This window comes from Oncorhynchus tshawytscha, linkage group LG14, assembly GCF_018296145.1.
Source record: "Oncorhynchus tshawytscha isolate Ot180627B linkage group LG14, Otsh_v2.0, whole genome shotgun sequence".
Taxonomy (NCBI): Eukaryota; Metazoa; Chordata; class Actinopteri; order Salmoniformes; family Salmonidae; genus Oncorhynchus; species Oncorhynchus tshawytscha.
Genome location: NC_056442.1, coordinates 28,400,817 through 28,415,337, shown reverse-complemented (window position 1 = coordinate 28,415,337; position 14,521 = coordinate 28,400,817). Strand labels below are relative to the sequence as shown.

Below are 14,521 nucleotides of genomic sequence, written 5' to 3'. Positions count from 1 at the left end.
CTCGCTCTGTGTCCGTCTGTCTTGCTCGCTCTGTGTCCGTCTGTCTCCTCGCTCTGTGTCCGTCCGTCTGTCTCGCTCGCTCTGTGTCCGTCTGTCTCGCTCGCTCTGTGTCCGTCTGTCTCTCGCTCGCTCTGTGTGTCCGTCTGTCTCGCTCGCTCTGTGTCCGTCTGTCTCGCTCGCTCTGTGTCCGTCTGTCTCGCTCGCTCTGTGTCCGTCCGTCTGTCTCGCTCGCTCTGTGTCCGTCTGTCTCGCTCGCTCTGTGTCCGTCTGTCTCCCTCGCTCTGTGTCCGTCTGTCTCCCTCGCTCTGTGTCCGTCTGTCTCCTCGCTCTGTGTCCGTCTGTCTCCTCGCTCTGTGTCCGTCTGTCTCCCTCGCTCTGTGTCCGTCTGTCTCCCTCGCTCTGTGTCCGTCTGTCTCCCTCGCTCTGTGTCCGTCTGTCTCCCTCGCTCTGTGTCCGTCTGTCTCCTCGCTCTGTGTCCGTCTGTCTCCCTCGCTCTGTGTCCGTCTGTCTCCTCGCTCTGTGTCCGTCTGTCTCCCTCGCTCTGTGTCCGTCTGTCTCCCTCGCTCTGTGTCCGTCTGTCTCCTCGCTCTGTGTCCGTCTGTCTCCTCGCTCTGTGTCCGTCTGTCTCGCTCTGTGTCCGTCCGTCTGTCTCGCTCGCTCTGTGTCCGTCCGTCTGTCTCGCTCGCTCTGTGTCCGTCCGTCTGTCTCGCTCGCTCTGTGTCCGTCTGTCTCGCTCGCTCTGTGTCCGTCTGTCTCCCTCGCTCTGTGTCCGTCTGTCCTCGCTCTGTGTCCGTCTGTCTCCTCGCTCTGTGTCCGTCTGTCTCGCTCGCTCTGTGTCCGTCTGTCTCCTCGCTCTGTGTCCGTCTGTCTCGCTCGCTCTGTGTCCGTCTGTCTCGCTCGCTCTGTGTCCGTCTGTCTCGCTCGCTCTGTGTCCGTCTGTCTCCCTCGCTCTGTGTCCGTCTGTCTCCCTCGCTCTGTGTCCGTCTGTCTCCCTCGCTCTGTGTCCGTCTGTCTCCCTCGCTCTGTGTCCGTCTGTCTCCCTCGCTCTGTGTCCGTCTGTCTCGCTCGCTCTGTGTCCGTCTGTCTCGCTCGCTCTGTGTCCGTCTGTCTCGCTCGCTCTGTGTCCGTCTCACTCGCTCTCTTTGTCTCTGCCTCTCCCTGCCTCTCTCTCTCTGCCTCTCTCCCTGCCTCTCTCTCTCTGCCTCTCTCGCTGTCTCTCTCGCTGTCTCTGCCTCTCTCGCTCTCTCTTTGCCTCTCTCGCTCTGCCTCCGCTCTGTCTCTCTCTCTCTTTGCCTCTCTCGCTGTCTCTCTCGCTGTCTCTGCCTCTCTCGCTCTGTCTTTGCCTCTCTCTGACTCCCTCTCCGCTGTCTCCTCTGCTCTGTGCCTCCGCTGTCTCCGCTCTGCCTCTGTGTCCGCTCTGTCTCGCTGTCTCTCTGTGTCCGCTCTGCCTCTCGCTCGCTCTGTGTCCGTCTGTCTCGCTCTGCTCTGTGTCTCGTCTGCCTCTCGCTCCTCTCTCGCTGCCTCTCGCTGCCTCCTCGCTCTGCCTCTGCTCTCTCGCTCTGCTCTGCCTCTCTCGCTCTGCCTCTCGCTGCCTCTCTCTCTGCCTCTCTGCCTCTCTCGCTCTGCCTCTCGCTGCCTCTCTCGCTCTGCCTCTCTCTCTGCCTCCTCGCTCTGCCTCTCGCTGCCTCTCTCGCTGCCTCTCTGCCTCTCTCGCTCTGCTCTTTGCCTCTGCTCGCTCTGCCTCTCGCTGCCTCTCTCGCTCTGCTCTTTGCCTCTCTCGCTGTCTCTCTCTCTGCCTCTCTGCCTCTCTCGCTCTGTCTTTGCCTCCCTCTCTGCTCCCTCTCTCTGCCTCTCTGCCTCTCTCTCTCTGCCTCTCGCTGCCTCTCCTCTGCCTCTCGCTGCCTCTCTCGCTCTGCCTCTCGCTGCCTCTCGCTCTGCTCTCCTCTCTCGCTCTGCCTCTCGCTGCCTCTCTCGCTCTGCCTCTCGCTGCCTCCCTCGCTCTGCCTCTCGCTGCCTCTCTCGCTCTGCCTCTCGCTGCCTCCCTCGCTCTCTCTCGCTGTCCTCTCGCTGCCTCTCTCGCTCTGCCTCTCGCTGCCTCCCTCGCTCTCTCTCGCTGTCTCTCTCGCTGCCTCTCTCGCTCTGCCTCTCGCTGCCTCTCTCGCTCTGCCTCTCGCTGCCTCTCTCGCTCTCTCTCTGACTGTCTCTCTCTGACTCTCTCTCTCATTTTCTCTCTCTCTTACTCTGTCACTCCTGCCATATCTCTATTACCAAACCATTTGAAGTGCTATGTGTATCTACACCTCTTCCTCTCTATTTTCTTAGGAGGAGTCACGCCCCACACCCCTGCCCCTGGCCCGTCGTCCTGCGCCCCTAACCGCTTCCACTGTGGCTCGGGAGCCTGTATAGTCAACTCCTGGGTGTGTGACGGCTACGCTGACTGTCCCGATGGCAGTGATGAACTGGGCTGTCCCACAGGTGAGCCACCGTCTCCATCTACACCAAAGGGCTTGTCACCTTGGCTACACAGCTCAGGACTAGTTTTATAGCTGTATGTAGGTAGGGCCAGGTGGTTATTCCTGACCATATGACTTGGCCAGAAAACACTTTGGAGCTACTTGTCTCCTTTCATTCATCTGCAGCGATTGGAAAATACTGATGGTGGAATCTCAACATTAGGCAGGGTACGGTAAGACAGAGGAGCGCTTTTTTTGCTCGCTCAGACGCTCTCTTCTGTGAGACAGTTTCAGACGTGTGGTTATGTTCTGTTTCCATGGCAGCAGCCAACGGCACGGTGACACAGGCTCCGTGGCTCACCCAAGCCCCTCCCCTGCCCCCTGGCCACTGCAGCAGGGGCCAGTTCCTCTGCCGGAAGCCCCCCACCTGCATCTCTGACTGGCAGCGCTGCGACGGCCACCAACACTGCCTGGACGGTTCGGACGAAGCCCACTGTCGTAAGTGTTACACACAGAGTGTGAAGGACCTATGCTCCTCAAGGGGCCACGGGTCTAAATCAGCCAGCCAGTCAGTACACAGATTTGAGTGGAAACTTTCAAACTGGCCAAAAAGGTGCGTCTGATACACATAGCCAACCCAGTAACGGTGTTCATTCATAAAATGCACAAAACACAGTTCCATCTTGAGTCAGTACCACAAAAAAACACACAGACTAAGACACTGGAGTGTTGACGTTTCACTCTGCGTTGCCAAGTAAAACCTTGAAAGGGGATGTGGTTCTCACACTCCTTTTCTCTCTTCCCTTCCTCCCCCTGTCTTCTTTCTCTCGCTCTCTCTGTCTGGTAGCCACGCGAGGGCCTCTGACGTGTGCGAACGGCACGCGCTGCGCTGACGGGGAGGCCTGCGTGCTGGACGGTGAGAAATGTGACGGCTTCATGGACTGCTCCGACCACAGCGACGAGGACAACTGCACCAGTGAGTCTTCAGTAGCCAGGCTTCTTCCGCACTTAAAAGGGAGACTAGGGAATGTCCAACCATCACACGTTGTGGGCAACTTCCTGCTTTACAGACGTTAACAACAACAGAATTAAAACTCTGCCCAAGAAAGACTGCCCCTATTGGCTCTTGAAACAGACCCACACCGAGCTAATAGAGACAGTCCTGGCCAATTCTAATGTTATTGTTTATTTCTGTACTCAGGAAGTGGCCCTGCTGTCTATTACGATGTCATATTGCTGAGTCTACTTTTAATGAAACTCATGTCTCAGCCCCAATCAATGTACATAAGCAGAGTCTTCAGTCATCCAGGTGAGGGTGATGGCGTAGTATCTCTCCTCTCTAACGTTTGTACTGGGGCTGGGTTTCTGACCTGTCTGTAGCGGACTCTCTGGTCTACAAGATCCAGAACCTGCGGTGGACGGCAGACTTCTCTGGCGCCATCACCCTCACCTGGTCCAGACCTAAGAACCTGCCCCTGACCTCTTGCTACTTCCTCATCTACTTCAGGTCAGTCTGTGTGTTCTGTCTGTCTGTGTGAGAGTGTCGTGAGTGAGTGAGTGAGTGAGTGTGTGTGTCTCCGGGGCCAGCTCTAGCCTTTTGGGGGCCCTAAGCAACATCCCTCCCCCCAACCTTGCGGCAAACATTTTTAGTGGCTCCTCTCTTGACAGCGTAGAGAAGAATTTAAGTTTTTAGTTCATTTCCTGTAATTCTACACATTTTGCCATGGGGCATAGAAACATTTTGCAGTTTTAAAGCAAGTTTTCTGTAATTGTATAAATTGTATAACAATTTTATAACACATTGCAATTCTACTCATTTTTCCATGGCCCCCTGGAGGGCCCTGGTCACATGTCCTGCGTGCCCGCTCAATATTCAGCCATGATTACTACAAGTTTAGATAGCTAGCTAACTACCAATCTGAAAATTGTCAGCTGACTTGGCTAATTGAGTGACTGTCTGTGACATAATGAGAGAAACTGCCGAATGACGCACAACCAATTCAAATTACACCTGGTGTATTCTAATATTCTTACTCTCAATAGTAAGTTGAGACCCCCAAAAATAAAAAGTTTGAGTTTTTAGGGCTTGGGGGCCCCTAGCAACCGCGTATGCGTGTATGTGTCTGACTGTATGTGTCTGACTGTGTGTGTCTGACTGTGTTTGTATGTCTGTCTCTGTGTGCTAGGCTGGTGGGCACACAGCAGTGGACCTCTATGGACACACACAGCAACAAGAGCAGCTACACCCTGTCGGTGCTGAAGCCAGACACCACGTACCAGGTGAAGGTTCTGACCCAGTGTCTCAGCAAGCAGCACAAGACCAACGATGTGTTGACCCTGAGAACGCCCGAGGGATGTGAGTACTGTCTCGTGTGTAGACTACACGACTTTCCAAATCCTAAGATCGCCGAGCCTCTCGTTAAACCACCGTCTCTCCTGCAGGGGTTTGTCTGTGGCTAGTCAGACTTGCAGTACAGAGTTGAAATGCCTGCTCAATCCATTTTTGAGTTGAACGACATTGCTCGTGGCGATCTCTCATTGGCTATTGCTGATCACTGTTCTTAAAATGGAGAGGGTAGAGGGGAAGGGGAGCGATGAGGGGGAGTGAAAGGGAGAGGGAGAGAGACACACGATCATTTCACTGTGTCCATTCACAGCAGAGGATTCACAACAGTGTTTTCGAATGGAATATTATGGTGGATCGACAGTACTGTTATGTAATGTTTGTTGCAGTGCCCGACCCCCCCAGAAACCTGCAGCTGTCGTGTGACCACGGAGAGGACGGCATGGTGGAGGCCTCGTGGAGCGCTCCGGACAAAGCCCACGGCCTGATCCGGGAGTACATTGTGAGTTAGCCTGCCCAGACACTCGATGTCGTTTCCTCTGGTAAACCTATTAACCGCCTCTCCGTTAGTGTCATGTCCTGAGCAGTAGGGCTATAAGAAGAGATAGAAACATACGCACAACCGTTGTCTTTGCTGGATAACAACCGTTGTCTTTGCTGGATAACAACCGTTGTCTTTGCTGGATAACAACCGTTGTCTTTGCTGGATAACAAAGTAGATGTTCACCAGAAAAATATGAACGACTTTGAACATGAAAAGAGTTTCAACCCTGTCTTTCCTGTTGTGTTCCTCTGACTGTGTATGTGTGTGTGTGTGTGTGTGTCAGGTGGAGTACAGTGAAAAAGGCGTGGAGTGGTTCTCTCAGCGAAGCACCGGCAACAGTGTGGAGGTCAAAAACCTACAGCCCAGCACTCTGTACAAGTTTAGAGTAAGAGACCTGTCTTTCAGAGCAGCTTCATATTGACATTTGGGTCCTTAGCATTAGAACAAGGTAACATGAGCTCTTAGAATTGTTGAGTTGTGAGCCTGTCTGATGAGTTGTAAACCTGTGTGTTTTCAGGTGGCAGCAGTGACGGGTCGAGGTATGGGGAACTGGACTGAGGTTAAATCCATCATGCCCATGAAAGGTATGACAATCTCTCATGATCATTGCCCTAACAATATATAATTTGGCAATGTGATAGTTTGATAAATTTGACCAATTCACTAATCCAGGGTTTGTTAAAGTATGTGAGATGTGGGTCGCAAGTTAGAAGAATGTATCTGTAATCACACGCTATTTCCTTTTAGTTTGGGTCACCGGAGGATGGCACATTACTTATACATACGGGTCTCGAGCTGTCATCCTTCAGTGCTCTTCCTCCACTGGTTGCGTTGTGGAGATGTACAGTGTTCTATCGCCCTCTGCTGGCCACCACTGTGTAGGTGCCTTATGTATTGGAGCTGATGCTTATTGTCTCTCCCTCTCTCTCAGCTCTACCACCTCCCTCAGTTATCACCGACAGCATCACAGAAGACTCCATGAGCCTGTCTTTCAGCTTTAACTCCCAATATGAGGTCAGTTGGTGGCGTCTCTGAGTGACTTAGTGCTTGTCTATGTATTCTAACTTGCCCTATAATTCTACCATTGTTCCATGGGTGTGTGCAGGTGAGGCAGTATGTGGTGGTGCTGTCCTGGGTGTTTGATGCTCACGTGAAGGAGAGCAGGAACTACACTGTGCGAGGCAGCGTACTGAAAGGTAGGCCCCTGTCTGCCACGAGTGTCCGCACATTTTCAGACAACAAAACAAGTGTTTTTCAAACATGACTTCGTGTTATGCATCACAAACACACACTTAAGTGTTTTCAATATCCTAATCCAACTCTGTCTGTATCTACCTGTACACTTGCAGCTGCCAACCTGACCACGGGTACCATCTACGAGGTGGCTGTGTGGGCCCAGACCAGTGTAGGAGACAGCCCCACAGCCCTGTCCCGCCAGCAGACCACAGGCACTCAGCCGGAGCCTCCCCTCCTCAAGGCCCGGGCCCTCAACCAGAGCTCTGTGGACTGCAGCTGGACTGTAACCGGATCCCCTGCACAGGTAACACGGGTACAGCATGACAGTTATTGTATTACAGACATGGGACATGTTCATTTGGTCACGCAACGGAAAACATCATACAACGTTTTTTGACCCGAAAACGAAAATGAGCGCTTCTTCTTGGACAAGTTTGGGTTGTCCCTACTCTAGTCTGTTTTCTTCTATTTGGTGCCTAATGAACATGACCCTGGGTTTAAGTAGTATCTGTAGTATAATTTCAAATGCTTAAAGCATTTGATTAAGCCTGCCTCGAGTGCCCGATGGGCGGGGTTTGCACTGTTTCATTGGTTCCATTACACAAGAGCAATAAAGCTTGTCCCCACAATCAAAATATAATAAGGAATTACATAACTGATTGGATGTATTTTCTAGATGCTCAAAGCTCTTTCCATAGTAAGGGGGGGAACTGTCCTCGTCCACCGCTACTGTGAAGCACCCTGCTGGAGTATTCTGGCTCCCTGTGCAGCCAGTGATGTACTGTGTGGTTGTTGTCTGTCTGTACAGGTGTATGGCATCTTCTTTGCCACCTCCTTCTTGGACCTGTACCGCAGCCCTCACAGTGTGAACACCAGCGCTAGTAGCCGGACCGTCACTGTGGACAGTGATGAGCAGTACCTGTTCCTCGTGAGTTCACCCCCTATTCCTCTTCGCCCTGATTCCTCTCTCAATACCTCAGATACAGAATCCGACAAACACGATTATTTCGTTGTCGCCACTGATTCCATTTTGGTCCTGACTGTACTGAACTGTAAAATGATCGACTGCAGAACATCCGCTCACAGTTAATCAATGTGTACATTTTGGTTTCTGAAGAACAATATCTCAATGTGTGTGTGCTTGTTCACGTGTGTGTGACAGGTGCGGGCCATCTCTCCCTACCTGGGCCCTCCCTCGGAGTATGCGGTGGTTAAGATGATTCCCAACGAGCGGCTTCCTCCTCGTAACCTGCACAAGGTGCGAGTTGAGAAAACCCAGGCTACGTTGAAGTGGCAGCCTCCCTACGACTCCCCCAGCGCCCCTCTGGTACGGCCAACCTCAAGCGTCAGCTCTTTCAGATACAGTTAATGTGATGGGTAACTTTTTTTTAAGTAAGTTGAAGCTTAAACTTCAAAACAGACCCAAAGTAAGGATTTGCAGTCTCTCCCTGTCCATTGACTTCTTTCAGTGTAAGGATACATTGTTTGAAACATGACTGGGAATACAGATATGCATCTGTTGGTCACAGATACCTTAAAAAATGGCCCTCACATTGGGCCTCAGGATCTGGTCATGGAATTTTTGTGCATTCAAATTGCCATCGATAAAATGCACACTCCCTCAACTTGAGGGCTCTGGCTCTGGTCAGTCAGTTGCCATTTTGGATGCCAACACGTCTGTCATTCATTGTTCTTGTGTTGTATTATATTACTGTAAACTCTGTTGAGATTGTTAAATGCACTTTCAATAAAGTTTGATTTGAATGTGTCCGTCCCGTGCAGACGTACGCGGTGCACCTGAAGGACGTGGTGCGTAAGACCGAGAGCAGCTACAAGCTGACCACCCAGAACAACACGGTGGAGTACTGCCTCAAGGGCCTGGAGCCCGGCGGACACTACAGCGTCTCCGTCCGCCTGCGCAACATGAGCAAGGAGGCCAGCTACACGCTCAACACAAGTACGGCTTATGTCCCGGAGACGGGCGCGTTCCAGGTCATCTTTATTGCAGCCGACGATCAGTTGTTTCTTTTTCCCCACAATCCCCCGGGAAAGAGCTAAAACATCTCAGGGGTCATGTTAATGTTATGTAGCGATCTTCTGGCATGTGCAGCCCGACTGCAATATAGATAGACGACCTGGAACGCGCCCACAGTGTGTTATATAGTGGCTGGTGACTAGTCAAGGTTTCTTGAATATTAAAGGAGTTCAAGCTAGAGCACCAACAGCTCTGGGAGACCACATTCAAAACCTAGTGTTCTTACATCAACAAAGTTGTATGAATATATGTTGTTAAAACGTTTTCCTTCTACTCTGTGTGGACATAGTGCCCCTGCCTGCTCCAGAGGCTCTGAAGATCCTGACGGAGAAAGACCATGTGTTCCTCTTCTGGAAGAGTTTGGCCGTGAAGGAGAGGAGCTTCAATGAGAGCAGGGTGAGGGACACACACAGCTGTCTCTCCCTGTGATGACAGATCTACCCCATTGTCTTTTAGTTCCTCTGATATTCACCATCAATGTCTGTCTGTCTGCACATCTGTGCTCGGTGTCTCTCCGCAGGGCTACGAGGTGCACGTGTACGACAGCCTGTCCAACTCCACCGTGCTCCTGGGTAACACCACAGAGACCTTCTTCCGGATCAGCAGCCTGCTGGCGGGCCACAACTACACCTTCTCCGTCCAGGCCCGCTGCCTGCTCAATGGACAGCTGTGTGGCGAGCCCGCCCTGCTGCTCTACGACCAGCTGGGACAAGGTGAGGCGGGGAGGGGACACTGGGGAGGATGGGAAGTTACGGGACAGATTTACTACCAACATCCATAAATCCTCAACGTCGGTTTCAGTAACAAGGTGTGGTGACATTCATACAACAGAGGTATACGAGGTAGGATACTGATATGATGGATATGATTGTTTTCCATGTTCATCTTACTTCATCAATCAACTTTGTGAGATAAAAGTATATAAAGAATCTCTCATAATGGCTCCTTCATGTGCTGTATATGCAATGTCAACAACGTCAGTCAGTGAATGTCACTCACCAGGTGTAACTCCTCCCCCCACCTCCCTGCAGGTCCCAGTGACGCGGTGCGGAGCTCGGCTCAGTCAGGGGACATGGCGGTAGTGGTGGTGCCGGTGCTGTTCCTGCTGCTGCTGGGGCTGTGTGGGGTCCTGGTGGTCCTGTACCTGAGGCACCGCCGTCTGCAGAACAACTTCACCGCCTTCTCCAACAGCCACTACAACTCCCGCCTGGGCTCGGCCATCTTCTCCTCGGGGGACGAGCTGGGTAAGACTCCTTGGTTAAGTTCTATATCGAAGTAGCCACATACGTCCGTAATTGCGTCGCTCCCTTGTTTGGTGTTGACGCTTGATGTTACCGTTGACTTTGCCTGCGTGTGATGGCTGCTAAGGAGCCTTAATGTTATCAGTCTACACTGTGTTGGACTTGAACCACGTTGTCTTTATTTGTGAACTAACACCCATCGGGTATCCCGCTCTGCGTCCATCTGATTGGCATGGCTTTTGGGGTGGCAGGGTAGCCTAGTGGTTAGAGTGTTGGACTAGTAACCGAAAGGTTGCAAGTTCAAATCCCCGAGCTGACAAGGTACAAATCTGTCATTCTGCCCCTGAACAGGCAGTTAACCCACTGTTCCTAGGCCGTCATTGAAAATAAGAATTTCTTCTTAACTGACTTGCCTAGTTTAATAAAGGTAAAAAAATAAAAATCACTTGTAGGGCCCGGAGTTTCTCCTGATGGTGTGACCTGACCAGGAACACTCTAGTCCCCAATTAAAGGCTGTGCTGCTAGGGACCGTAGTTTGTCCTTGTCAGGTCCCATCGTCCGGAGAAACTCCTGGTCCCACTCATTTCTCATGGGTATGACCAGGATCATAAACCACATTTTAGCATGAGCCGTTCTGAATGCAACTATCATGTCATTCTTCCCTCCTCCCTTGTTCTCTTGTTTACCCGTCCTCCTTAAAGGTGACGATGACGAAGACACCCCCATGATCAGCGGCTTCTCAGATGACGTTCCCATGGTGATTGCGTAGCAGGACCACCCCTCCTCATCCTCTATCCCTCTACTATACACTCTGCCCTGCCTGTCCCAACCCGTCACCTACGCGCTCGTGCCCACGTGGTACGACAAAAGGTCAGAGGTCAAGAAAGAAGGTGCGCCAACACTTTCGTCAACCAACCCCCTCAGAGAAAACAGTCTTAATACGATTCCGGATCAAAGGAAGAAAAAGTGAAACGCAACGAGAGATATTTTTTAAAAGAAAAAAACGATGCACTTTTTTGGGATGCGCAATAACTTATTTTTTTATACATAATATATATATCGGTCAAAGGACTTTATTGGTCGGGAACTGATGCTAACTGTGAAGGATTAGGAGTCTGTCAGGCGAGTCGAGTCGTGTGTTAGTCGCTCTGGGAGAATAGACCCAACTACAAACGTAACTCCATAAAGAGCAGTTCATTGCTTGAAGCCAAAATAAGTACCTAGCAACTGGAATATCCATTGCAGAAAAAACACACTTAAGGAAAGAAAATATACACATAATCAATATACTGTATGTAAAAAAAAATATTGTTCAAAAGTTACCAATAAAAGCTTCTTGAAGGGAGTGAGGAAAACAAGCTCTTGACACAGCATAAATTAACAGTCTTTATGGTATTTATTCAGGATTTATGTCACTTTAAAGAGTATACTATTTGCCCATGGTATGTTGGTTAGTGTCCATACTGAAATCGATCTGAATATGTTGCTGTCTGTTCGAATGAGATCACTTTAATCTGTTGTCGATATTTGATTTGAAACTGTCCGTTGGCCTGAACACAGCATTCGGCGTCCGCGTAACCAACCAATGAGTAGCGATTAGATGAAATCGATGGCACCAGGCAGTGTCATATAGATCCATGTTCCTCCTACCACCAGCACAGGAGTTGCTGTAGTCTACTCAGCAGTAACAATAACACAGAGGAGTTGCTGTAGTCTACTCAGCAGTAACAATAACACACAGGAGTTGCTGTAGTCTACTCAGCAGTAACAATAACACACAGGAGTTGCTGTAGTCTACTCAGCAGTAACAATAACACACAGGAGTTGCTGTAGTCTACTCAGCAGTAACAATAACACAGAGGAGTTGCTGTAGTCTACTCAGCAGTAACAATAACACACAGGAGTTGCTGTAGTCTACTCAGCAGTAACAATAACACACAGGAGTTGCTGTAGTCTACTCAGCAGTAACAATAACACACAGGAGTTGCTGTAGTCTACTCAGCAGTAACAATAACACACAGGAGTTGCTGTAGTCTACTCAGCAGTAACAATAACACACAGGAGTTGCTGTAGTCTACTCAGCAGTAACAATAACACAGAGGAGTTGCTGTAGTCTACTCAGCAGTAACAATATCACAGAGGAGTTGCTGTAGTCTACTCAGCAGTAACAATAACACAGAGGAGTTGTTCACATTTATTAACTCCAAAAAGTCAGCTCGATCATTCTGTTGTGTTTCTCTACTCCCAATGCTGCATCAATAGGAAAACAGTTTGATTTGAGTTGTTTTCAGGACCACCACGATGTAAATATTCTTGTTATTCAAATATTATTATGCCCAATCTGCTGCCGTTAGTTTGTAGTGTTTGGAACCTTTGTCTCTGATGTTCTCAGGGAACTGGGTCTTTGTCTGGTCTGACACTGACGTGGTACCATCATCTGAGTCTTTCGCCAGAACCCTCACTGAGGTACTATCGTAACCTTAGAGACAGCATTTGGAGCATGACGTAATGTTGTTGTAAACTGGTTTTCTGGTTGAAAATATAAAACCAGATGACAAGGAACTGGTCTCTGTTACAGCAAGATATATTTTTCATGACGAGAGCAAGATGTCATGGGGAAAGACGTCATATTTTGGTTGTTATCTGGTCAGATAACCAGACTATTGCATTTTGTGGTTGCTGTTTGTTTTTTTGTTTTAAAAAAAGGACACGTCTAATCTACAACCTGATCATAATTTAATAATAGACATCATAACGATGTCATTGAAACCACTTTTGCTTGCTGGGATAACAATATGATGTTTAGGTCACAGTGAAGTGGACTGTGTGTCCGGCTCTCTCTCCCTGTTTAGCAAAACGCTTCACGTCAGTTTGATGCGCCAAGAAATGTTTTTGTTTTTACTCTTCCCCATCTCATCCTATTGTGTAGTCATGAACTGAAACGTGTATTTTCCTCTATGCTAAAGAGCCATTTCAATTGATGTGAGGTATGCTTTTATTCATTGACCTGTTTTGGGGTTTTGTTCATGAATGTATTTTATATCTGTGATTTTATGGCTACGAGGCAATGTGGTTCCCCCCCTCTCCCTCCCACCTCTCATGTGAAATGGATACACTCGCAGTCCTCTCACTTTGTATAGCCAAGAACTCTACTTTGAATGGTTCACCCCTATACTCTTGGAATGAGAGACCTGATAATGAGTTTTGATAGTGTCTGACTGTAGACTGGTTCAGGGCAGGCATCGCACCCCCAGGTTCCAGGACCACGTCCCCATCCCACTCTGGGGGTGACGTCACAGCAGCCTCCCCCATCGCACTCTCCGGCCCCCGGCCACTGCAGGGCTGCTTTCAATACATTGTTTTGACATTCTTTCCTTAAGGTACTTGTGATTTTATCTCCCCCTTTTCTGTTTTCCAGGCCTTAAATAGTGCTGTAAAGTTACTGATGGGACTGTTTATTTTCTGTGGACTTTGATTTGCCACATACGCCTTATTAGAACACATTGAGTTTGTATGTATGTACTGTATTTCTGACGACACGAGTGCACACACACACACACACACACACACACCCACACTCAGTACCCTTACACAATTGCTAAAGAGAATGATCTGTACTGAAGAGAGAGCAGTAGAAGTTGTTTGTTGTTGTTCTATACAGGTCACTACTCCTGTCTGCATTGGCTGTTTTAAACAAGGCACATATCTACAGCCACCTGATGGAGTTTATCTCATGTAGTCCCAAGTTTTGACAATTGTACAAAATATAATTCTTGATTGTTGTGACCGTTCCAACCCCCAACCTTCCAAAATGTACTTTTCTTCTTTCTTTCTGTAAAATAGTATGCTTAATGTTTTTGCACAGAATATAATGATATTGGACACCGCCATATTTGAATATGTTGATCTTGCTTATGGGGGTCTCAAGGACGTGAGATGTTTGAGGTACAGTGTGAAGTGTTTTAAAAACCACTTCTACTGAAATAAACTTACTGGAAATGTGCCGAAGCCTCATTTTCCTCGTTTTTCACAGAGGGGATGGATGAATGGATAGACAAAAACAACACTGAAGATTTCTGCTTTCTAAAATGATTTAATGATTTTTGTTTAATTTACTGTCTTTAGTCAATGTCCTTCCAAATTCCAAATGCTTTTGATAGAAATAAACAAATCCTCTATCGAGTCTCCTCAAAGACCCTTAACAAAGCAACGACGAACTCAGCCTTGGTTAACCACAATGCTATGAGAAAGTCCTTCAGTATTTGGCAGCGTGAAACAGGAAGGAGTGCATGTAGACAGTGCGGTGTAGTGTATGTGTGTGTGTGTAGAGGTTCTAGAGTACGGACGTCCTGGAGATGAACTGGGGTCAGTCCTTAATCAGGCCTCTCTCACTGTGGTTTTTTGACTCGCGTCTCATCTCCTGGTCTTTTCATTCTCCCTCGTTCCTCCAGTCATGCAGAACGACCACAGCTCCACTGACGCTCATAAGGCTTTTATGACTGTTGAGTGAAGGGCATTGTCCACGTTCTCAGGGGAACTTCTGAGAAAGAGACAGAGGGCTAGAAACAAACAGTGAGGTCATTCCAGCTTTAATGCAGGCTGCACAATTCCCCAGACAGCTCTATGATTAAGTAAAGAGGCAGGTGTGCTTCTCAGAAGAGTAGACTG

At 49.2% G+C, this 14,521-nt stretch overlaps 1 protein-coding gene across 2 annotated transcripts in view; it reads left to right on the top strand.

Annotated features, from left to right (window-relative positions):
- The window catches only part of sorl1 (sortilin-related receptor, L(DLR class) A repeats containing), a 76,259-nt gene extending 62,403 nt beyond the window's left edge, over positions 1-13,856 (top strand). The window contains exons 31-48 of one of the 2 annotated variants that reach the window (XM_024444864.2): positions 2,323-2,475; positions 2,781-2,951; positions 3,301-3,429; positions 3,834-3,960; positions 4,640-4,809; positions 5,187-5,299; positions 5,625-5,726; positions 5,859-5,925; positions 6,273-6,355; positions 6,447-6,537; positions 6,691-6,881; positions 7,386-7,505; positions 7,740-7,904; positions 8,360-8,534; positions 8,902-9,008; positions 9,133-9,325; positions 9,644-9,856; positions 10,555-13,856. In XM_024444864.2, coding sequence (XP_024300632.1) covers positions 2,323-2,475; positions 2,781-2,951; positions 3,301-3,429; positions 3,834-3,960; positions 4,640-4,809; positions 5,187-5,299; positions 5,625-5,726; positions 5,859-5,925; positions 6,273-6,355; positions 6,447-6,537; positions 6,691-6,881; positions 7,386-7,505; positions 7,740-7,904; positions 8,360-8,534; positions 8,902-9,008; positions 9,133-9,325; positions 9,644-9,856; positions 10,555-10,622 — 2,438 coding nt within the window. In that variant the 3' untranslated portion in view covers positions 10,623-13,856. Of the gene's footprint in view, positions 1-2,322; positions 2,476-2,777; positions 2,952-3,300; positions 3,430-3,833; positions 3,961-4,639; positions 4,810-5,186; positions 5,300-5,624; positions 5,727-5,858; positions 5,926-6,272; positions 6,356-6,446; positions 6,538-6,690; positions 6,882-7,385; positions 7,506-7,739; positions 7,905-8,359; positions 8,535-8,901; positions 9,009-9,132; positions 9,326-9,643; positions 9,857-10,554 lie in introns of both variants that reach the window. The other variant, XM_024444863.2, reaches the window with a different exon arrangement.
- Positions 13,857-14,521: the final 665 nt, after the last annotated feature.